Source organism: Drosophila erecta, unplaced genomic scaffold, assembly GCF_003286155.1.
Source record: "Drosophila erecta strain 14021-0224.00,06,07 unplaced genomic scaffold, DereRS2 tig00000000-arrow-pilon, whole genome shotgun sequence".
Classification (NCBI taxonomy): domain Eukaryota; kingdom Metazoa; phylum Arthropoda; class Insecta; order Diptera; family Drosophilidae; genus Drosophila; species Drosophila erecta.
In genome coordinates this window covers 18,884,819-18,909,679 of record NW_020825194.1, presented here as the reverse complement: position 1 = coordinate 18,909,679, position 24,861 = coordinate 18,884,819, and the positions used below count along the sequence as shown (strand labels likewise).

Sequence of the window (24,861 nt, the reverse complement as noted above, 5' to 3'; positions counted from 1 at the left end):
TCTCTAAATATATATATAAGCATGTGGTTGCGGATATTATTCGTAGGTCAATCAATTAATCAGTAGGTTAATTGGTAACAAACATAAATACGCAGAGCTCTACATAAAATAGTTTCTTCTTACACAATCCTGGTGACTTAACCTTAAGTTAATTTCTCATTACAGTAGATATATAATATAGATATTTATAATTCGTATGCAATATATGTACAATCTAACACAAGCCCCTGTAAGTAATTGTTTTTAATGTCTCCCATCGTTTATCTGTTATTCGCCTAAGCCCAACAATGTTATATTTATCAGCTTAGCTTAGTTATTTGTATTTGTTTATAGAATCTGTGGAGCCTTATTCTAGTTAGCTAACTGATCTGCATATCATTATCCGTATGTGGTAGGTAGCTAGTACGTAACATATTTAATTTACAATTATTAATTCTCTCCCCTTGAATACTGACGTCATCGAGTTTCTGTTCTTTGACTCCGATCGCTCGGATATATTTGCTTCGTTGCCTACTGTGTGCCGTGTTCTTTAGATATAGGATATATAATAATATCAACTGTTTAACTTGTACATATCAACTACTTAAGACGTATGGGGGTTGTAAAACGAAAAGTATCACGATTGACCAAACATAGATCGATATAACCGTTAACTACACGTGTTTCAATTCTCATTCCAGGTGAGTTTTTTCTGCCCCCATTGTGGGCAGCTTTTAGTTTATGCAATGAAAATTGGGACAGAAAATAATCTTTGCACAATTACAAGCCTGTTGTACTAAACAGAACTGTTTTTAATATCATGTTTGCCTTTATTCAATGGAAAAACTGGGATTTCATTTTAGGCTCCACGTAATTGATCTGAGAAAATGTTTGATCAGTACTACGTTTGTAATAAAGGGCTACAAATTAAAGTTCAACTGTATATAAATATTAGTAAAGATCGATTATTTGAGTCCAATCAGAACAAGTAGAACAAGTGTAGTAAAATGATTACATCTAAGTGATGTACCAAATTGTTTTTTTTTTTTTCGTATAAAGGTTGAAGTAGTACGTTGCCTTGAAGTAGAACCTTAAAATACTTTTCCATTCAAAAGTAAAACATGATATTAAAACCAATGTATTTCGGTCAACAACGTTGTATTCAAATTTCTGGATTTCTTTCCACCCTTGGGATCTGTCAGATGTGTAAAACCAACCCTGGTTGCTGAGTATACAGATTAATTTGACGCCCAGCGTCCTACTTGGTTCTTATCTCTGACACTGATCTTCCTTTTTTAATTTAAGTACTTCCGACACCTTTTGGAACCGCATGAGCAAGGTATCTTCTCCTCCTCGAATGGAAATTTGTAGTCGTAGGTAAGCTCCTCGCCCTGCACGATTCGGCGCAGCGCAAAGATGATGATGTGCTTGTGCCCTAAAATGTCCACCACTTTCGAGTAGCAATTCGGCTGCAAGGGAAAAGGATTTAAGCATCTCCAGTGTAATGGGACACTTCCCTTGTACTCACCTCACAGCAGTGATTGATGAAGCGCGCCGCATTGCCACGCATTGTGGCATCCACTACAAGGTTATCGTCGATTTTGAACATATAGCACCCAATACCGCGGCTGTCGTAGTAACGCTCCCTTTTGTCCGTCAGTGTGGAGCGAATCAACTCGCCGGCATACTCGATAACCATTTCACCTGTAATAAGTATATAAGGGTACAATGAATTAATTTATTTCTTTTTAGGAGAAAGTTAAACGGAAAACTTACCCGCTTCAATGTCCTTAGTGCAGTAGAGGCCTCGTCCATGGATATGGGATCTGAAGACTCCAACATAATCCTTGTAAGTCTCCTTTAGCGTTCGATACTTCATGGCCATTGGTAGATTGCTACCAGTTCCCCTCCTAAACAAACCACATAAAGACTCCAATCCATAAAGATGTCGTGCAACAAAATTAGAAATATACACTAACCTGGGTACCAGCTCGTTGTCAGATGGCTGGACGAACACCTGGATGGGCTGCTTGCGATGTCTAGAGGCCAACCAACTGAACATATCATACTCGCTGCGGCTAGCATAAGGCTCACATCGAGCGCAATCGTAAGCATTTTCCTGCAATTCATCCTGATCCGAGCCATAGTCGAGCAGACCATGTGAATCTCCACCAGACAACGACAGGGCAGCGGATGCACTGATTCCGCCTAAGTTGCCTCCATGTACTCCATTCGCCGCTGTGGACACGTTGCCATTGCGCTTGTGATACTTGGGAGTATATTTTGAGCACTTTTCCACGCCTGGCAACTGTTCGATTAGGTACTTTAGGGCATTTGTTTTTAGACCAATCATCTGGATGCCACCCATATCCGCCAGAGGACCCTCTGGCAGCGGAGTGAGTCCATGTGCCCGCCTGGCCACCTGTACTGCCTCAAAGACCTTCTCCCAAATCTCAGTTATGGAACTGGATTTGTACGTAAAGCCATCTTCGCTTTGGATTTCATAAAGCAGATGTGGACCACTCATTTTTTTGGGCTCTTGAATGGGTGGTGGTGCTTCTGGAGCAGCTGCTGTGGGCACTATGACGGCCTTGGATTGCTCCTGTTCCTGTGACACCGTTCGCTGCTCTTCTTTTCTTCTCCTGAGCTCCAGTTCCACTCCATTTTGCAGCTGCTTAAGTTCCAGTACATGAGCATCGGCCATCTCGTTGATATAGGTGGCAGCTGCTTCCACAGCTGCAGTTTCTAGAGCTCCTTCAAACTCTTCGGTGGGAGCAGATGCTGCTGCAGTGGTGGCCAGGACATCCTCCACCATTTGCTGGTAACCAGCGCTGGATTCCACTTCCATCGTCGTCGCAGTGGCTATTGAATCTGTACAGTCATCGTTAGTCAGGTTGTCTAGTATCTTACTGATCTTATCCTTGACCGCCGGCTCTTCACTGTCGGACATCTCGTGATCGTTGCACGCTGATGTGGCCATTTTCAAGCTGAAGTCATCATCCTCGTCGTCGTCCTCTTCGAGATCTTCCTCCCTGTAGACATCCGTATCCATTGGCTCCACTTGAAAGGCGTGCTTATCGAGCAGATACCCGTTGTTCGCCAGTTGTTGAGTTAGTTGCTCTCGTTGCTGTTGCTGGAGAAGTAGCTGTTCGGTCTTGGACTCCGCCGGCGAATTCTTCTCGTAGAGTCCCTCCGTGTAAATGGACTCGGTAACCGGCTGTTCCTCCAAGATTGCATCCATTGTGACAGCTGGCACAATGCTCTCCAAAACTGAACTGGCTTTGAGTTCCGCCTCGTAAACTGGTGACGGTAATGTTGACTTCTGGGCATAGCACTTGGACACACTGGCACTGGTCATTTGTTGGATTATAGGCTGCTCAACAGGTTTCGGAGGAGTGGGTGACGGAACTACGGGACACTCGTTGGACAACGGAGCAGGTTCCTGACGCTGCTGCATTGGAAGCACCCGATTTGTAGGCCTGGTTGTGGAGCTGCTGGTGGTTGGTGGTGCTTGCTGTTGCATGGGATTAACCACATTGGTGGGCAACGAGCAGTTGCTACTACTACTGGTGCTACTTGTGGGGAAATGCTGTACGCGGCTAGCCAGCTCCTGCTGCTCCAAAACTTGAGGTTCCGGCACAAATTGTGATTGCAGTACTGGTGTCTCAGCGAGTGTTATAATGGGCATTGATGGCTGTACCTGTACTTGTTGCTGCTGCAGCGGTTGTTGTTGCTGCGGAATATGGAGCATCTGCGCCTGCTGCAGCTGTTGTTGCTGCTGCTGCTGCTGCTGCGGTTGTGCGGGGATTCGCTGCTGTGAGATCGTAACCTTTGGCACCTGACTGACTACCACGGCTGGAATCTGCTGCTGCAACTGTGGCTGCTGCTGTTGCTGCAACACTGAGTGATTTTGATTTTGTACCTTCGGCGTAGGCTTCATCACTTTGGGTTTCACTTCCAGCTTGTGAATGGGTCGAATCATGTTGGTTTTCTTTTGAAGAGGCTTCGAAGCAATACTGGGTGGGGCTCCACAAGTGGTTCCCGTTCCGGCCGCAGCTTTGCCCTTAACCTGAGATTGCTTGAGATTAGAGTTCTTCAACTGTACCTGGGACGGCTGGGTGACTATACTGGTGGGCAGCACCTTGTTGACCACCTGCGGTTGTGGCGGCACTTTGCCCACACCCGAAATTCCCGCTGCCTTGGCTTGAGCATTAGTTCTCTTCATCTGAGTTACTGGCGGGATCTTCGCAGTGACCATAACAGGAGAGGTGTAATCCATTGATGTGGAGGCTGCTGAAGATGTGGGCACCGACTGGAACTGGAAGTTAGCGTTCTGCAGTATCTGCGTTGTTGTGTCGTCCTGCGTTTGCTGTTGCAGCACACTGGCTGCGTTTAGGAACGTGCCCGCACTAGATGCATCTCCTGTGTTATTGAGCACCACATAACCAGCGGGCAGATCAACAATCGGTTCGATTTTACTGGCCTGGAACACCTGTGTAGTGGTTGCTGAGAAGCTGGCATTCTGGCTAAGCATTCCGGGCATTGCAGTGGAAACAAACTGCTGTGACGACATGACCGTATTCTGGACGATCGTCTCCAGTCCATAGTACATCGGTTGTGTGGCGAGAATCACCTGGGGAGAACTGGTGGCGAATTCCAGGCCAGTGGATCCTCCACCAGTACCACCTAAAATTATGGGTTGCTGATTGCCGCCGGGCTGGTTGCCATCAGCTCCTCCTCCCAACTGAATGGTTTGGGGCTGGATGAGCGTACCTATCACCTGAGGTTGCGCTTGTAGAGATTGCGCCGTCAGCATTTGCAATCCGGAGTTTGTGGGTGTGGTAGTGAGCACCAAATTTCCACTCGCATCCGTTTGCAAATAGGTGGCACCTCCACCGGGAGCAGTTGTCAGGAAAGTAGGCGTTGCCGTGGGCTGTGGCTGGGGTTTATACTCTCCGGCTGTAGGTATGGAGATGTACTGCAGTGGCTGTCCTTGGCTTCCGTCTCCAGTCACAAACGAAATGATGTTCTGGGGTTGAGCTTGAGGCAAGATTAGCTGCGGCGCCTGACTCTGGGCGCTGCTCTGGAACAACAGCTGCGGCTGGAGGAGATTCTGCCCCATAACAGTGATGGGCTGTTGCACCTGAGTCTGCTGCTGCTGTTGATGCTGCTGAGGGTGCGGTTGCAACTTGGCCTGAATCGGCTTCACCTGGTGTCCCGACTTCAACTGCCTCTGTTTGACGGCCACCTGCTGAGCCGCTTTGGTGGCCACTGTCTTCAGGGGCTTTCCGGCTGCCGTCAGGGGAAGCATTATCTTCTTATCCGTATTCGTGGCCTGCAGGGTCTGATAGGTGGCTGTTGGTGTCGTTGTGGCCTGCATCGTCTGGGGGATTTGGATAAACTGCTGAGTGCCATCGGGGTTCGTGGAAACAGCAATTAATTGGGGTTGTGCTGGAGCTGTCACCGTAGGTTGAGCTAGCGTGAAACCTCCACCCAGATTGGCAGCCAAACTTTGCAATGAGTTCGCATAGATTTGCAAATCGTCCGTGTTTGCCTGGGTAGCCGGATTCGGCTGGGAAAGGAAAAATCCATTGCCCAGGGATTGTGGTTGTAGTTGAAGCTGCTGCAATCCCTGCAAGCCAAACTGTCCCAGGGAGCCCAGGCTCTGAACTTGGGGAAACGATGTTGCCGATTGAAGGTAATTTAAGCCTCCTGCGTTCGCTAGAAGTTGCTTTTGCAGCTCGTTCAAGCTTTCCGCACTGATCTGGGTAGCATTATTAGTGATGCCTTGCCCACTGACGTCCGATTCCGTTTCATTGGAGGACATTGTTGGACCACAGGATGGTAAATGCCGCTGGAAGGCGTCGTAGTTTCTGTAGGTGCACTGACACCGATCACATTTAACTTGACCGCTAAACTGAGCTGTTGATAAATTTCCATCTCCAGAAATTATGCGAAATTCGGTAATTGAATCGTCCACGCCATCCATTTGCATTATCCTCATCTTAGTTGCTTCCTCGCGCCCTTCGCTCTTTTCGAAATACCGTTTTGCTGCACTCCAGGTGAAGCTTTTGCTTCTCACAGATCCAGATGTGGTAGCGACTCCTTCGATAGATGCCTCACTGATAGATTGTCTTCTTGACACGCCCGCCACTGTGGCCATTTCCTTCTTGTTTCTTTGCTGACTGCTTAGGGTTAAAAACACTCCTTCCGCCAAGTTTTTCGACAGTTTTCGCCTTTTAATAGCCGTGGCCATGGCGCTATTCCCGTCGAGCTTTGGCCAAGCTAGTGTTTTGAGCATCTGCACTTGGCTGGAGTTTCTTGCTGCGGATAACATCGCATCCTCCACAGGATTGCTGGCTGGCCAACCATTTCCCAGGCTCGTATTTGAATTGCGCGTATCCTCGTCACAGATGCTCACAGAAGCAGCTCCACCTGCTTGTTGATTTTGAGCCTGGTTGGAAGTCATTGCCTGAGTGCCGTCCTTGGATTGTTCACTTATGGCAAACAAGTCTGTCTTATCATCGTGCAAGAATATGTCCAGCATGGAGATGCCATCGAATAGCTCTTGATGAAGATCTTCGAATATGGCATCCTTAATCTCTGGAGGAAGCAAATCAGCCTGCTGTTGCGGTTCCTCTTCGGTATTTTCATCGGGAGGCACACAAGAGTTGGGATTCGGGAATTCGCCGCTCCAGTCGGCTCCGCCATTCTCCAAAAATTCACTCCTCGCTAGACTTGTGTGCCATCGAGCGATTTGCGCCATACCCAATTGAACCTCCTTGCTGTTTGGATTTGTGTGATCTACCGTATAATTTCGACCCACATCTAGGGCTGTTAGGGTGGAGGAACTGTTCTGTATGGTGGTGCGCACTGTGTACTCAACTATTTTCCAGGGCTCTTTCGAAGACCAATACAGACGACTGCACAGGAAATTGATGGGCACCACGGCTTCGTAGGAATCCGAAAATCTGGGAACTATAGCTCCCAGCTGGCGTACCTCCAAAGATCCAATGTGAAATTGCACACGAGCTGGTTCTATCAGCTTTTTCCTTTTCCTATCTAATTCCACATAGACGGGTCGGGAAACCTCAAAGTTGGATTCGTATGTTACACTGGGCGATCCATTGGCTTTCAAGGCATTTCCATTCTTGGCATGGGCAGGACAATACATGGATTTATCTGTGAGAAAGGCGCAGTCGATGCTTCTGGCACAGGGATAGTGATAGTGCTCGCCACAAGATCGCACATTGCATCCAACGGTGGCTCCGCGGTTTCCACATACCGTACACTTGATCATCCTTCCCCTGGCCACCGCACTGTGGACATTTTGAAGTGAACCGTCTATCTCCTCGAACACTTCCGCAGACCACATGGCACAATTGGTGTGAACCCAGCAATCATGACCGCAGTACAGGAGCCGGGCTTCCTCGCCGGATAAGCCTTCACCACTCTTTCTGCAGAAGAGACACACTCTGGTATCTAATCGCATCTTAATGCCACAACTACCAAAGTCGTCCACTTCCTCCAGGGGAATATCCAACACTCCAGATCGCGATTCTGCCTGAGAAGTGGAATGCTCGTTGTAAACAGAAGCACTTCCTCCTCCCGCATCTTGCAAATCCTCGTAGTTAGCTCCAGAGCAAGACTCGAACATATCCTCCTCCAAGGCATCGGTGCAGGCTTTCGTTTCGTTTTGGAACCAGGGAAACTGTTCACTTAACAGCTCCTTGTAGGCAATGTCCAGCTCATCGCAATTGCTCTGTTGGATAACTTGGCTCATGTCATAGTTGAATTCCGCCAGGGAAACATACGAGTTGCCAGCAATCTTCTGCTTAATATCCACCAGGCTAAAAGATTGCGGATGGCTGATGTGCTGTTGGCAAGAGCAGGGCAGGGATTTTACTCGGGGCTTGTTTATGTTAACATTACGTTGTTGCTGCTGCTGCTGCTGATCCTTGAACTCATAGACATCGTCGCTGTTTTGAGACTCACCATCGCTGCCCAAGCCGTTATCCGATCCACTACTAAACTGAAGAGCTTTCGGTTGAAGTTTACCTTGGTTTGAGGATGCTCCGCAGGTGCACCGCAGTTTCTTGCGGGGACTTAGTTTGAGAAGGGCACAGGCTTGTCGGGATTTGCTCAGAAGTTTCAGAACGCTGTAGAGACTGGCTTTAAACTCCTCCATTACTGCCTGACGCCACTCTTCAGCCTTGATCCTAGAACTCTCATTTCTGCGGGCACATTTCTTGCAGATAAACTCTATTGACTCCGGTAGAGTGCTTAATAGATTGTACTGTTCATCACTGAGACCTTCGCACTTGGAATGAACCCATTGCGCACAGTCACCACACTCCATCATTTTCAAATCAAAATCGTTGTCATCATAGCATCTCTGGCATATTGGACAAAAGTTGCCCTTCTTGCGCAACTTAAAGCAACCCGTACACATCGGAAGGTTACCAACAAATTTCGATACTTTCGTGGTGGAGCAAGACTTGCATTTTAAGCAATTGACACATATTAACGGACGATCTGCTCCAAGAAGTCTCTTGCTAGTGCCCAAGCAGGTGCTGTGATAGTTCTTTTGACACTTCTGGCACTTTACCTTGGACCCTGATGACATATTGCAGGTATAGCAAACGGTGCATCGAGGACACAGCCAATTCAAGCGCTGTGTCAGTTGATTGAGGGAAGATGCCGATGGTCCAGTGGAGGCATTCACCGTAGTTTCAAGGAGGCTGCCCATTAGCGTCGTATCTTCAAAAGAGCCATGTTTCAGATTATATTCATCTTGGACACAGTACTGATGATAGGGCTCGCAACAGCAGGCGCAAAAGATCAGCGGATCCAAGCCTGTGGAACCGCATAGGAAGCACAGAGCCCTCTGAGCCACTGTTTCTGTTACAATCAAACCAAAACCAGTTTGGCAAACTTCAGCAGGATCATAATTCTCCCAGAAATCGATGGATATGAGTGTACGTTGCTGTCGATGCTCCTTAGTTTTGCGTCCCTGGGTTTGATTTGACGATTGACTGACCGAACTTGAGGTAACAATGTCCCCGTTTCGTTGTTTTTTGCTGGCCGCCACTATTAGGTTGGACGCAACCGCTGCATTTCTTGTTGTAACCTTTGCAGATGGACCTCCAGCTGCACTAACAGTTCCTTCTTTTCCTCCCGCTGTTACTTTCTTAACTTCAGCTTGGGCACTGCCAGAGGGCTTACTGGGTTTCGATTCATCACCAACAGGAGACGTTTTACAGCTAGCACAATTGTCGTTCTCATCTGTAACAATTTGAGTTGGTTTTTCAGGTGAAGGATCCGAAATTGCTGATGGCACTGAAGCAGCTACTTCTAGCTGCATATCTCCACCTTCCTCAGGTTGCTGATCCTCGCCAAAGGTAGCCAAAGGTTGCCCGAGAACAATGGAGGCACTGCGACACACATGCTTTACTCGAGGTCCCTTTAGATCAATCCTTTGTCGTTTCAGGGTGTCACCCGTAGCATTTGTTTCACCAGCAACTTCTGCTTGGGGTACACCTTGAGAAGTTCCACTGGGAGCAGTAGGCTGGGTGGCTGCAGACGTTTGTGGTGCCTCCTCTTTTTGAGCTTGAGCTTCTGGAGCAACTGGAGGTTCTGCTGCTCCGGATTTCTTGTTGGCTGCCATTGTGGGGCTAAGAGGCTTTTCGCTTTGTTCCGATTCCTTTGCTTTCTCTTTCTCCTGTTTGCTGGTCTTTTTAGTCAGACTGGGACTGATCGCTTCAGCAGCTGTAAGTTTTTGATCTGCTGCATTGCTTATCTTCAGGAAGAGGGGCTTCTCCAAAATCGCTGGACGCAGAAGAGGAGTACTGCCAAATGTGACATTGTTCTCCGCCAGTGGATTGGGCTTTATCGAAGTCAAGGCAGAAGTGGATTCACCACTGGACTTCCACTTCACAGACGTAGAAGCAACCACTGAAGAGGAAGAGGAGGACGCAGTAGAAGTAAATCTCAGGCTGCCTGTTGGAGAAAGCAGTTCCGCCGATTTTTCTTCTCGGGAAGAGGATTCTCCTCGCATACCCGGTGGCAATATAGCACTTAATCTACTCCTGTGAGCCGCAGGAAGCTGAAACGAGTTCATGCATTTTTTCAGCCAACACGCAGTGCACCGATCCTTGTAAAACTTCTTGAAGTTTTTCAACTGGCTCTTGGCAGATTGAATGCTGCAAGATGATCCTGCAACGAAATATTCAATATGCATTAATAAAAGGCGGTAAAGATGAAGTAAGCTTTATACAACCTTCACTTCCTTTGCATTGCAGATACTGTTGGCTGCCGGAGGAAGTATTAGCGGTGCTCGAATTGGCCGATATTGATTTCTTGGTCATCTTTGAGAAGAACTTCCTGCACACATCGCAAGCTACAACTCCGTACTTACGGGCTTGAGCCACCTCTTTACTGCTGACCATCGCTGAGCATACGGAGCAGGCACTGGGAGTAGGTGTTACTGCGGTGAAATGAAAGATTAATATGCATAAAAATAAAATTTATTCGTTGTTTCTTAACTAACCTGTTGATGCACTTGTGCTGGCTAGTGATCCAAAAGACGAAGGCGCCAGTGAATTTGCTGGTTTCGGAATGGCACTGGGTGATGTGGGGCAAGCTTTTGGAGCAGTAAATGGTGCCGGCTGGGTGTCTGCCTGGAATTGCAGACGAGGTTGCCTCAGTACAAAATTTCCAGCTGCACTGCTATTTGGCTTCAGGTTGCCAAAGTTGAAGAAGGTGTCCTTGCCGAGCTTCAGACTCGCTGACGCGGAGAAGGACGATGTAGTGGAGCCCGCACTTGAGGAAGCTGCTCCGAAAACATTTTTGGCTTTGGAGTCGCCAAGAGTAAGAGTCTTCTTGGTACTAATGGCACCCTCTTCTAGCAATCTCTTGTTAGGCTTAATGATCCTCGAAGATCGCGTGCTTCTTTTGGGCAACACGAAATGCGAGTTTATGACCAATTGTTTCTCCTCCGAATCCCGCTCATCAACTCCGACGCTTTTCTCTGTTTCTGCACTCTTTTCGGAGGCTGCTTCATCATTATCATCCTCATTGTCATCGTCCTCATCGGCTTCTTCGTCGTCCTCATCATCTTCCATTTCGTCGTCCTCCGCATTGTTTTGGTCATCTGGAGAATCATTGCGGCGGAAGGTTACACCACCCTCATCGTCTTCATCCATGGGAGCGCCAAAAGCGCGCGATAAACCAAATAAATTTGAAGAGGATCCCGACTCCTGATTTGAGGAAGATGAGCTCGCTGCCGCCGATCGAAATTTAAGAGAGTTCAGCTTATCGATGTTGGAGCTTTTGTTGAGTATCTTTGACAAAATGGAGGGTCGCACGATGCACTCGCCTCCTCTAGAGTAATTCAGCGGTCGGTTTAAGGAATCCTTCTTCATAATTGAGACGATTGGTATGCGGATGTCTGGATTGTAGAACCGCTTCACCACCGACTTATCATCACTTGTCTCCAGCACGTTTCTGAACGTCACCGTCTTCTTTTGCTTGGCCGCCGTTGATAACGTCGATGGTCCCGCATCCGCTCCAGATTTGGGACTACTGCCGTCAGCAGAAGTGGCCACTGCTGGCGGCACATTGGGAGCAGATCCTTTTCCCGATACTGCTCCATTTGGCGCTGCAGGGCAGCTGGATGGAGAGGGATCGCGGGCAACTTCATTGGGCATTTCACTCAAGACGCGCTTCTGGAAGTGTACACAAATAAAAGGGTTCAGTAGGTTTCGGTTAGGGTTGAGTATGAAAAGTCGTAGAAGGGGTTCCAAGCAAATCAATAATTCATGCCACTAACTACACGCTCACAAAAGGAGAAGCGGAAAGCAATGCAAGAAATATATAGCAAGCTAAACACAGCAAAAAATGAATTAGTAATTAAAATGAAGTCCAAATCTACATTTTATAATTAGGTAGTATGCATACAATTATTTTGGTTACATATCACCATTAAGTATTTTCCCTATTCTTCAAGTTCTTCAAGTATTTAAATATAAAATGTATTAATTTAAACTGATATTTTTTTAAAAATTTTTATGGTCCAATCACAATATCCAATTACAATGGTTTAATAGTCGTGGGCTTAAATTAGTAAGGTAAGGCCAATGGTAGCTTTCAGTGTAAAGGTAAAACACAAAGAAGCATGCAAAGGACCAGAAGCAAGTGCAACTTTTCGAAGGGGATCGCTTGGACATGGTGGGTTACAGAGGCACCTGAGAGGTAGGGGGTAAGGTATTGGTGCAAAAACAAGTTACTAAGCATAAGTATAAGCTGGGGAACAGACACCATTGCCACTGTGACCGTCAACCGTCTGCGGCAGACACATGTGGAAGAGTTGCAAGTGCTAAAACGTCATAAAAGCCAATTAAGCAGGTAAGCGAGCAGGTAACAATGGCGTCAGAGGCGGGTGGTTGGGTGTAAAGGGGCTACTAACCAGACCAGAACCATGGGTAAACCAACTTGAGGGGGTTCTCTTATTTACATTGGCGGGAATTGGACTGTGGCATTGGACGAGGATGTATGTGCTGCAAAGGGTGCACACGCAACTCGGAATGAGTTGGTCGGATTGAGGGGTTAAGGTGGCGGAAAAAAAGCGGCTTAAACATATTCATAAATAAAAGCAAAAGGGGGCAACACCTGGGAACAAAACCAGCAACCAAACACCGGCAATCTGAAAATCAACTTACCAGGGCCGCATCCTCACCCGGGCTGACCACGCCCCCTACACCCGTTCCTCCCTCCGCAGAGGGCGGGGAGCCGGAGGCAATTGGCGCGGAGGGGGACGGATTGTCCACCACCGGACTATTGAGCTGCTTCAGCTTGGATGTGGAGGGCAGCATTACCTCGCCCCTGGCCAGGTTTAGATTCTTGAACTTTTTATTACTATTCTTGCGTGCTCTCAGTAAAGCGGCACTTATAGGAAAGGCTCCACCTTGCGAGGATCCTCCTGGGGAAACCAGGGCACAGGCCAATCCAGTTGATGTGGCCGGTGTCGCCACGAATAGTGCTTTAAGGCATGCACTGGAAAGGCCAGAGGTTGTTGCTTCACAGGTTGTTCCAGAAGATGCTTTGGAAGACTTTCCAGAAGAGCATGTCCCAGCGGCTGTTGTTTTGACCAATTTTCCCGAAGATAATGTTCCAGAGGATGCATCAGGGGACTTGGCTGTAGATTTTCCGCAAGATATTCCGGAAGATGCTCCATCGGAAGATGCCCCGGAATTACCTTCTGGAGAGGAGCCAGACGATCGTCCTGAGGATGTTCCAGAAATCGACGCTGAGAAAGTTCTGGGGGACTTGCCCAAGGCTTTTCCAGAAGCTGCTGCAGATAATTTGCCTGAGGGTGCACTTGACACCGATGCATCCGATCTTGAAGCATTGGCTTTCGTTTTATCACCGTCACCATTTTGATCCTTCGTCACAGCCTCCTTGTCCAGATTGGCCGCACTCTTGTGATGGGTGCCGCCATTTACACTACCGCCATTAGTAGATCCCGATCCGGATGATCCCGATCCGGAGCCAGATCCGGAACTGCTGCCATTGCCGCTATTTTCGGAGCCGGCGGATGAGGATGCCGTATTGCCACTAGTTGAGGCACCACCCGGCGCATTATCATCCTCATCGTTATCACAATTGTTGCCCTTTTCCCGGGCAGCCGGCGAACCAGATCCGGAGCCACTCGGCTGCTGGGACTCCGGCGGTGGCTGCTGCGGCTCGGCGGGATTGGCCGCCTCATCCTCCAGCTGCAGGACACTGATCCGCTTACGGTTGATGGACTTGGAGGGTTTGCCGGGAAACTTGGAGCGGCCCATAATAGTAGTGCGATTGCGTTTGCCTTTGCATTTGCATTTGCCTGCCTTTAGATTGGATTTTCCTCGTTTTTTGTTCGATTTATACTGGGACTTGCAGTTGATTTTCTTTGATTTCCTCGAATTGTTTGACTTCTCGAACTTGTGGATAACTCACTGTGGATAAGAGAGAGGCACAAACTTCGGGTAAGAGAGACCGACTAAGAAAGACCGGTATTAGCACGAAGAAATCAACTAGCAAAAACAGAAACACCAACAACACAGCTCGGCGAAAAAAAAACAATACTTGTAAGCCAAATCGCGCGTTTGGAATGCGTCAATTTTCCCCCTTTTTTTTGCGAATCTCGTTGTTGCTGTGGCAACTCGTTTATTTTGCACTCCTGCCGCACGCCCCCTTCACTGCCCACTCACTCACTCCTTTTGGCGCACACACTCTTTTCCTTGGCTATTTATTTATTTATTTCTTTTTCGCGCGCGTTTCTCGTTGCGCGCTCCTTGCTTTGCGGATTACAACTACAATGCCGAAGGTGACGTATCCGCTCGACAGCCTCGGCTTTTGAACACGCTCAGTCGCTCTCTCAGTCACTCCGTACACTCAAAAAAAAACAGTTGTTCAAATGATAAAGGATCTATGATTTTGTCCGTTTCCTTAAAACCATATTTATGAAATGAAGAATTTATTAACGGTTTTTAAATGAGTGTAATTATTATTATTGTATTAAAACAATTGTATCCTATTTTTTTTGCACCTAATAGACAATATTTTTTTGAGTGCACACTCTCGGGAACGACTCTCTTCGCCACCTTGGCCCGCTCTTTCCCTGCTCCTGAGCAAGGAAAGGTGCAATTGCAGCTGCCTTTGTTCCGCTCCTTCTGCCGCTGTCGTACTTCTTGCGTGACCACTAATACACTCACACCTTTATCAGTGGTGGCAGAATTGGATTTTTATTTAAGTTAATGGGATTAGACATTTAAGAACAGTGCAACTCAGTGGCAAAGTGAAGACATGGGTAAAAAAGAACTTATAATGAAAAAGTAATGCTCAACAACAAAGTTATAAACCTTAATGCAACAAAATTAATATGGAACAGGATATTTTTTAATGAAAAAACTTTTAATCGAGTTGATATCCAGAAGTTTGACAAATCATTTAATTCGTAATAATTGAAAGTCTTTCAAACGCTTTTAAGTATGCAACAGATTCTTTGAAGGACAATTCACCGGCTCACTTTAGCGGGAAAACAGCCAAGCTGCCAACACTGGCCTACCACCACCTTTACACGCTTTGCCACCACTAAGTGTGTGCAGTTAACGAAAAAACAAAAAAAAAATTGAAGCAAAACAACTGCTGCGTTGTGGCTCCTTAAACTCATTCCGTTTTCTTTGGCACGTAGCACGCGCTCTCTCTGTCTCTCTCTCTAGCAGACTCCTTTTTAAGAAATGCTCTCACACTCCAAGCACTCTCCCGCTCTCTTTCTCTCGGCAACTACCTTTCTCCCTCCCTCCCGCGGGCTAGTTGTCATCGACGTTTTTAAGTGGTTTTTCTACTTCAGACTTGAACTTTTTTGTTTCTTGTTGCTGTTGTTTTCTTTGCAGGATTTTCTCGTTCGGCTTTTGTTGTTGCTGCTGCTGCCTTTGTTTTTTCTCTCGGATATTTTTTTGTTTGCTGGAAATTGAAATTCTTACAGTTGTTGTTGTTGTTGTTGTTGTTGCTGCTGATGATGCCGTTGTGGGCCACTATTAAGTGGTGGGTTTTCCCTACTGCTGGCTCTTTTTACGACAGTTTTTCTCTTTGTTCTCGCTTTTATGGCCTGATGAAAATTCTTCTTTTTGCGCGTTTAGTTTTTCTGCGTTGGGAGTTTCTGCTCGACGAATTCACAGTTTTCCACATTGCTGTACTTTCGCGGCAACTTTTCTCATCTGTAACTGCCACTGTTGCTCTTGTTGCTGTTGCTCTTTCTGTTGTTGTCGTTGTCGTTGTCGTTGCTGTTGCTGTTGCTGCTGATGCTGGTTTGAGTTGGCGGGCACATGGTGCTCATTACCATTACCATCATTATCCCCATCATCATCTCAATACATCCTCGGTCTACATCATTGCCATCTTCCCATTCCACCCCACTGCTCACTCACACACACTGGCTCACAAAAGTCTGCAGTCTGCGTGTCTTGAAATCTGCAAAAAATATATCGAGGGGTGGTGGGCGGTTGGGAGGCAATGGGAGAGAGAAAAAAAACAAAAGTAGAAATTTATTAGTTCGCTTCGTCGCAGTTGGGCAAACAAGTTGAAAGTTGACTTTTTGAGTGTTTTAAGCGTGTGTGTGGGTGACGATGTGCAATGATTATGCATATATGTGTGTGTGTGTGGCAGTGACTGAGTATGAGTGTGCACAGAAAGAAATACCGGTGATCTATAGTTTGGCACGGAATATATTTATTTCAATATTATGATTTTCTAAATTCCTATCACTATTAGTGGGCATAAGTAGAAGAGCTCATTTACTTTACAAAGTTTAATACTTATGGTGTATAAAAGTATGCTGTATATGCTGTGTGTAATATTGGATAGTGTCTAGCATTGCTCAATAAATTTAACTAAAATAAGATATGTAACTATTAAGTTTTTAACTTTAATAAAAAATAGTTCAACTTTTTTCTGAGTGTGCATGTGTGAGCTTAAGTGCTCGGAATGAGGTGAAAATACTTTCGAGATTTTGGGGTGGTGACTACCACCTTTCCCTCTCTCTTTCTCTTCCAGTCAACTCCTTTTTCCCACATTTTCCGAAAGCATGACTCAGTACGGCGTAATTGTTTTCCGTTTCGCCTCCGGTTTCCACCCAAAGGTGTTTGGCAGTCAGTTAGTTTACCTGGTTTACCTGCCTCGTTAGTTAGTCAATCTTGTCAACTGTACTGCATACTGCTCCCCAGCAAGTCAATTTAAGTTGCACTCGTACACATATGTACGTAGTAGGCACAGTGGGCCGGAAAGTATGGCAAACAGGATTAATAATAGTCATTAAAGCACTCACTTGGAGAGTAGTAACGTTCCTACATATGTATCTTTTTTATATTATTTCTTCCTTAGAAATGTCTGGGATTTAAAAAGCTTTTAACAAAGCGTCAAAAAGTTTTCAAAAAAAAAGAAACAGGCCTTTTTTCTTGGGTACTTCTGTACCCCTACTTATTGGCATAACTTTGGACAGTTTAGATGTTGACTTTTATCCCCTAGAGTTCATTTGTTACGATAGACATTAATGTATAAGTTTCTGCATCTTTGGCCAAATTAAAAAGTTTTAAATAAATTAAGTGCTTCGACACCCACTGTGCCTCAACTTGGGTCTCCTGCCAGTGTCTCAGTTGTTTGCGATTTGTGATTTTATTAGTCGATTTTCCTGGTTTTTATTTTATATCGCCTCTGCTTTGGCTTGCGTTCCTACCATTGAGTTGTATCTTTATGGCCCCAGCGGTGGCATGATGTAAGCATGGGATTTGAGATACAACGAACGGGACTGGGACTAAACTGGGCTTAATTGGACAAAACACTCATCCGTATTTGCACGGCGATTACACTAATTGCTGCGAAGTTGCCGTGAGTTGAATACCTAGCACCCAATATGCATATGAATAATTTGCATTTTAAATCGATGGATGATGGAGTGTTAAAAATACCCAATAAAGATCTTAATCAGCCGCGTGAAGCAAGTGATTTGTGGATTTTTAATGCGATGCCTTGAATGGTTATTAAACTATAAAATTAATATTGGCTTGTAATGGTATATTTAAAATCCTGATCTAGTTAAATCAAATTTCCCTGAATGCCACTATAAGTATGCCACTATAAATCACCTGAATTCAATTGGGCAATTTGTTCTATCTGGTACAAATTAATTGCCAACGTTATGCTATATATATTCTGTCATTGACTAATGCGACTGCGAATCATGACCCCTACTCTATGATGGATGACAATCGGGAACCTACTCAATCACCGGACGCAACTATAGATGGCTATTATAAGACACACCCTCTGTCTCTGATATAATTGTTCCTAATCGCTTAATACAAGAACAATACAATATTAGTGGCCATTTAATACCGAGCACAAAACACTAGGCAAATATTATGACATAACAAACTAAAGGTTAATTCTCTCAAGCTCAAAACAATTGTCAACAATTTAATACCCATGCAGGGGGTTGGGGAGGTGAAGGGGGTAGGTAGTTCGAGTCGGCAGACTCGTAAGCAAGAAACAATCAGAAAAACACTGGCCAGCCAACAAATTGCACACAAATTGTATCTGAGAAACCCACACAAATGCCGATGAAATGCTCAGACAGCAGCAGAATGCTAACTACGTTGTGTGTTGACATCAATTAACTAAATCGCTTTAATTATGTGCCACCAACCGAGCGACAGCAACAACATCCACACCAAAGTCCCAAGGAGAATTCAGCGTGAATAATTCACCGAATCAATAAAATCCCACAGAATAATGACAAAACGCGTTGAAATAGACGGCAAAATGAGCAAATTCAAATGTGAAGAGTATACAGGGGTTGCTCCTTAATTACGGACCATTTGTTTGCCAAGGGGAAGATGTTCGTATCGAAGGATAATGGGCGGTAACCTGTACACGGGGCGCTCGATAATTGCCAACCAGGTTTCTAGAATTTTAATTGAAGTCTTTTAAGGTACTGGGGCGTTTCTATTTGAAAATAATTACGGCTCTTGCACATGCTTCACTTCGATAGAGTTTCGATAGGAGTATAGACATTAAAAATTATTGGTTTGGTCCCAAAAATTAAATATCATTCTCTCATCTGTGTAACATTTTTTGTTTAAAAGCTCGGAAAATAAAAGTTTCCAACTAATTTGGCGTAAGTATTTACGTTTATCCGACAAATTTACTGCGCTAATTGCCCGAATTTGATGGATACAAGACCTTGAAGCTTTTGGCCATGTCCAGATCAAATAAGTGGCACTAAACGAACATGCAAATACATTTTGTTATCTAAGTCATTACCTAAAAACCCTGATTTCACCTCAAATGAAATAAATATAATATTCTTTTTAGGAAAAAAATCCTTTTAAGTTTCTAAAAAACAATAAATCAACAATTATTTGCACCCAATTTATTAAAAATACTAAATACAATAAGATTTTCCCACAGAAAAATCGGTATTGAATTGCACTTTATTTGATGGTTTAATTTGAGACGTTTGACTGTATCTCGATTTCGACACCCAATTAATGGTGTCCAAGTGTCGTCGGCTTCACTGTAATTCGAGTACAGCCATTAAACCAGAGTCGCGCGGAATGTGTGAAGAGGGGAGGCTGCCAGGGGGGAGTGGCAGCGGCTGCGGATGAGGGTGGGTAATACAAAGGGGCCAAGAGACAATCGGCCAGAAAAACGAACAATCTCCCGGTGAACAACGAACAACGACGAGGCAAAGTAAAACTGGCCTGGCCAATTCGAAATTCGAATGCATCGTCATCATCATCATCATCGTCTCCTCGAAATCGACAGCCGAACAAACACGAAGATAAACGAAAATACTAAAACAAATTTGAGGGGGGAAGGTGGGATGGAGCAAAATGAGAGAGAGAGAGAGAGCCAACGCACACACCTTTAATTTAATTGCTATCAATTATGGTAAAAAGATTAAGAAATCAAAACCACACAAAAGGTAAAATAACTTCAATAAGAATGGGCCCCAAAAATAAACCCAATACGGACACTTAACGAAATTAGATGAATTATTATCTAATAAAAAACTGTACATACATATTAAAGAGGTATCAAATTAAAACAAACTTTTACAGCAAAATAGATATACTAGAAGCCTTTTTCCAAACTTAAGGACTTATATCAAATCATTCGAATGACAGCACGTCGAAATAATGCCATTTTATTTCACAATGATAAGTACGACTGAGCTGCAAAGTGATATGAAAACTTGCTCGTAAATTGCCTAATTGATTAAAATTGACATCTAATTATACGTTTTTTGTTGTGTACCAGTACACCAGACTACACATAACCCCATCTCTTTCGCACCGCATGCCAATAACCGCGAAAGAGGCGCGAGCACAAGACTTGCAAATTGCGAGTAATTGAGAAGATTAAAGTCAAGACAGTGATGACAGAGGAGTGGGAGGGAGAAGGGGGACGCGGCCCGGCCAAAGAGAGGGAGAGAGAGCCAGGTAACGAATCGACTGGCGAACGATTAAAGCCATAAACACGAGCACGACAATCACAACAACTTACATACAACACACAGCACCCACACACACACAGTTACCAAATAGACAACTATCTGCATGCCACACACACACTGCTGCACAAACTCGATTGACAAGTTGGAAAAAATCGAAGTCAACCTCGCACATAAAATATGTAAATTTGTATGAAATTATGCAAAAATGTCTTAAATAAATGGGCACTGAAAAAAATGATCGGAATTGGAATGGCATATCAATAAATTTTCCTACTTTCATTCATAAAATATTACATAAAACTTGAAACCAATAATTCCTCATGTTGCGATCAAGAAATTTAACGAAAAGTAATAGCATTAGCTTTTATTAATGCTTGTCAACATAATTTTTTTTTCAGTACAACAATGAGAGAGCCCAGAGAAAGCAGCTGAAGAGGTGGAATCAACAAATGAGCGAGAGCCCCATTCCCCAAATCCAAAGAGAGCGGCAGAGAGCGCAAGCGGGGGAGTGTATGTTTGTATGCTTGTACACACACACACATACACATGTATCCGCTTGTAAATCAAAACACGCAGCCAAAGGTGAAACATGAAAAATGTGCGCGCCAATAAATGTGCGAAAGGTGTCGTGGTGTGGGTGCTACACGGATCGGCGTTGGGATGGATGGACGGATATCTGTATCTCTGTGGGCCATGAATGAGCATTGAATATTGAGAGCCGACTTGGCAGCTCGCAATTTTGATGTCCAATTTGCCACGAAACATGAACTAAATACTTGTACGCGAATGTTTCTTTGCGTGTGTGGGCATCTGGTTTCGTGGTGTGGATGGTGATGATGACGGTGGTTGTGGCAAAAGGTAACGAAACACAAGGTAAAATAAATTCAACTCAGCTGGCAGCTGCAGCCTCTCAAAACGCACTGTAAATAAAGGTGTAAGTGCTGCTAGCTGGTAGCAGCAACAATGCAAACTAATAATTCGGCCACCGAAGCAAATAGAAATCACGCCTACAGTGATCGCTCGATAAGCGCAGCACTGTAATGTTTAAGATTAATAGATTATCTTGGAGAATCCCAATAGGAAGGTGTTTTCGGATTTCACAACAAGATTTATCTCAAGAAAGATATATTATTTTAGGGCCTCTGAAAATGCCCCATCAAATGATCTATAAAGAAATTCAATTTTTAAGAACATGGTGTTTGTGAGTGGAACCTTCTGAATTAAAGCGTTCAAAGATTCTGGGAGGCGCGATCGACGAGATGCGGATGCAGTGGAGCGTGAAAATGCATTCGGATGAGCATCAGTTGGCCCGTATCGCATTTTCATTCCCATTCAAGATCTCGCATTAGCTTACGGCTCAGTTGGTCGACTTTTGAAAGGCGAATTTCAATATGCGCAATTACTCATTTGGTGATTTTGCGCCTCAATGTTGTTTGCCGCGTAGTTTGCCACACAAACACAAACACACAGGCATCGACACTAGCCGAGCCGATTTGGAATTTGCCTTTTTGATGGCAAATAAAAAAATGGCGTCAACAAATACTCAAACAGCCTATGTACAAATACATATATTTATTTTGTAATTATCCAACAGCTTCTAGGCAGCGAGCAGCGGCGGCAATCGATTTAGCTGCTGCTGCTGCCGCCGCTGAGATCGTTTTTCATTTTATTGTATAATTTATTAAAAGTTTCAACAGCGCCAGCAACAAAACAAACAACAATTTTAGTTATACAAACACTTTGGCCATGTGAGTCCAACAGAGAGAGAGCGCGAGAGCGAGAAAAACAGAGAGCGAGAGAGCGATTTGATTTAGAATAAGGCGACAACAAAAGCAATTAACTGGTCACACATTAAGTTTTATTTATCGGTGCTGCTTTATTATGGCTCGCCGCTATGTTTGTGTGGGTGTGTTCGCGACTGTCATTTACCGTTCGTTTTACGGGTGGTAAATAATGGAAAACGTCGTAGATGGAAACTTACAGTACAATCCCTCTAGCAGTTATTTTTATCTATGCATCTTTGCATTTTATAAATATAAACTATTTGATCAATTAGCTTCAGGAGTCATGTAGTTAAGCTAAAAATGACAAGAGGTCTTAAAATATGATTATCTGAGTATTGGTCCTTATTTTAATAAAATAGTTAAAAATAGTTTATAAATTTCTTAGCTCTTTTGAAATCTGTTAGTATTGGATCCAAATTAGAATATTAAATAATGATTTCATAACTGAAAATATTGTTATTAAATCAACAGGTTTTACAGAAACCAATACTTGTCTACTAGTATTAAAAAACAAAAAGAAGTAAGTAAAAAATGCTACAACTGGTGCTAGTCGCACTCAACGAGGCCCCACTGTAGACATAAATCGCAGCGTGGGCCATAAACTAACAGTATTTGTTGTGCAGCCTAATTTGCATTATCGAGTGAATAATTGAACGACACTTTCCAGTTCTTTCTAGCTAAAAACAACAATCTAAAACTACTGACTAGAGGTCTACAAAGGTTAGTGGGTGTTGTGGGGGTCTTTATGAATATGAAATTGACGGGATGGGGTTTGATAATGTGATGTGGTGTGCAATGGTGTATAGTATCTCAGGGTGCATTTCAAATCAATATCTGCGTTGCTTATGCATATGCATATGTGTGTGCGCAAAAATTCAGTGATATATATTCACGGCAGGCTGACTCATCGGCAGCCGGCGACGCCTTTTATCGCGGCGATCTTTTAATTACCTTGGTGGCGAGCGTGTATCCAGATGCAGATTGAGATTCGAATCCGTTTCAGGGGTTGTTGTTACCATTTGGCATCCTTGGTGCACGGAAATAATGCAAAAGTAATCCAGACTTGGGACAATTTCACAACAAAACGGCACAGAAACACACGCACTCAAAGCACTAGTAAACACAAAATACAGGGGTGGAGATTGCGATTTTCGTTTTTATTTTCGTTCACTTATTTCTTGGTTTTTGCTTTGGCTCTCACATTCGCCGCTCTCTCGCACGGCTCGCTCTGCGCTCACAAAACAAACGCACAGAAACACGCACACACGTACACCGCAATGGCCCGCTCCGCTCTCTTTCTATTTCGTTCTCTCTCTCTCGCGCCCGCGCAATTCGTATATACAGATGTCGCTGCGCTTGTGTTCGCGTGTGTGTGTGCGGGTGTCTGTATGTCGGGTTTTACGACGATGAAAAATGCCTGCTTCTTCTTCACAGAAATCAGGTTTTCTGCTCTCGATTTTTACACTTTTTTGGCAACTGAACGCTGCAAATTCGATGTAATTTCATTCGCAGGCACTGCACACCATATTCGCACACACTTTTCAGCACAGTTTATCAATTATTTTCCACATTTTCTGCGTTTTTTCGACGAGCGAAATGGAAAGAGCAAAGCAAACGACCGGACAGTGTGACCGCGCCGATAACTATGAAAATTACTGCATACAAATAAAGCCGCAAGCCTGTGGGCATGCCTGGTCACACTGAAACAGCAGTAGGGTGTTTTTGCGGTATATGGTTGAAGTCTTTGCTGTATATGGTTGTAGTATTTGCTGTTTATGGTTGATGTCTTTGCTAAGCATGGAATGTGTCTCTGCTAATGCGAAGAAATAAGCTGATTGCTATAGAACTGCGATTCAAAATTTGAATCCGTTTTCGGTGTAACTGCTAATTTGTTTAATTTATGGTAATTAAAATGTTCAGAATGTAGTATACAAAAAACATTAACCTTGACTCTATGAATATTCAATAAGAGCACATTTTTCATTCAACATACGTTCTTCAGTAAATTGTGGTGCCCAGTAATTGTGAGTAAGGTTAAATAAAAGAAACCGCTTGGACAAACAATTTCCAAACAGGAGATTTTCCTAGGCTGCCGTCCAAGTGGCAAATATCAATCAGCTCATTCGCGATTCCATTATCCCAGTATGTGAAGTTCGGATTAGTTACGATTTCATAATGAAGCCATAATGTGCGGACACACATAAACAACCTGTCAGCTGCGCTTACTTCGCATTTGATTCTTTGCCAAAGTTATTAACCAAACTTTTGGGAAGACACCCAAAGGCTTTATGCATTCGCAAGGCGCGAAGTAAACAAATACTTTTTGGTCAACGGATCGAACGTGTCTGCCCAATTAGCACACATTTGATTCACAATGTAAATCCCACTGTTGCCGGGCGAGAAGCGAAGGGCGGTAGTTCGGGGGCTCAAATCGACGTCATTTCGACGCCGTTTCACGAAAGTGGATTAAAATTCGCAGGAAATTGAATCAAATGAATCAGCCTGCAAGTCTCTTAAGCAGCAACTAAAATGGTGACCTACATTCTGGAGCAGTCTTTGTAGTTAACCTAATTGGGGTAGAAAGTTTCCAAGCAAGGTATATATATTTATACATACAATAAAATATATTTATATTTTTGGATCCCTAAAGAAGTATAACTCGTTGTATAAAGTTTAATCAATAACAGTCTCATTGTACGTTTTCTTTGTATCTTCAATCCTTTCAATACCATTTTTGCAATTGAATGTTTGAGGACATTTCCCATATTGCATGCAAAAACAAACAAATTGATCAACTTCTTGTAATTTGGACTATCAGCCATTGGCAACAGGAGCAGATCGGGCCCTGTTTTTGGCAGCTGACGCATTCCGCACCGCACGGCTAGTCGGTCCGTTTAGGTGCGCAGAGATAAGGGGTATCGATAACAGTATATCTAACATGGATTACCTTGTTCTGTGACTGTCGTTCGCCGCTTATCTGCTCCGAAAACAACACGAATTCGTGGGCCCAATCATAATGAAACTTTTGTTTTGACAGCAGCAGCA

At 44.4% G+C, this 24,861-nt stretch overlaps 1 protein-coding gene across 6 annotated transcripts; it reads right to left on the bottom strand.

Annotated features, from left to right (window-relative positions):
* Nucleotides 1-19: 19 nt before the first annotated feature.
* On the bottom strand, nt 20-23,471 carry LOC6552649 (histone-lysine N-methyltransferase trithorax). 6 transcript variants are annotated; one of them, XM_015154722.2, is made up of 9 exons: nt 22,768-23,471; nt 15,504-15,990; nt 12,699-13,973; nt 10,529-11,705; nt 10,259-10,465; nt 1,959-10,194; nt 1,756-1,889; nt 1,508-1,683; nt 20-1,448 (listed from the first exon to the last, which is right to left on the bottom strand). In XM_015154722.2, the coding sequence occupies exons 3-9, from the start codon at nt 13,818-13,820 to the stop codon at nt 1,275-1,277; spliced, it is 11,226 nt and encodes a 3,741-aa protein (XP_015010208.1). In that variant the 5' UTR covers nt 13,821-13,973; nt 15,504-15,990; nt 22,768-23,471; the 3' UTR covers nt 20-1,274. The 6 variants fall into 6 exon arrangements, with proteins under 6 accessions (XP_015010208.1, XP_026831765.1, XP_026831768.1 ...); XM_026975964.1 differs by lacking the exon at nt 22,768-23,471 and adding an exon at nt 19,231-19,285; XM_026975967.1 differs by lacking the exon at nt 15,504-15,990.
* Between the last annotated feature and the right edge of the window lie 1,390 nt (nt 23,472-24,861).

Bases quoted from the DNA above. Each gene is read 5' to 3' on its own strand.
- LOC6552649 (XM_015154722.2), bottom strand. From the start codon at position 13,820: ATGGGCCGCTCCAAGTTTCCCGGCAAACCCTCCAAGTCCATCAACCGT. The intron at 11,706-12,698 runs GTAAGTTGATTT...GTACACTTCCAG, and splicing joins CGGGTGAGGATGCGGCCCTG to AAGCGCGTCTTGAGTGAAAT. The intron at 10,466-10,528 runs GTTAGTTAAGAA...ATTTCACCGCAG, and splicing joins CAGCACAAGTGCATCAACAG to TAACACCTACTCCCAGTGCC.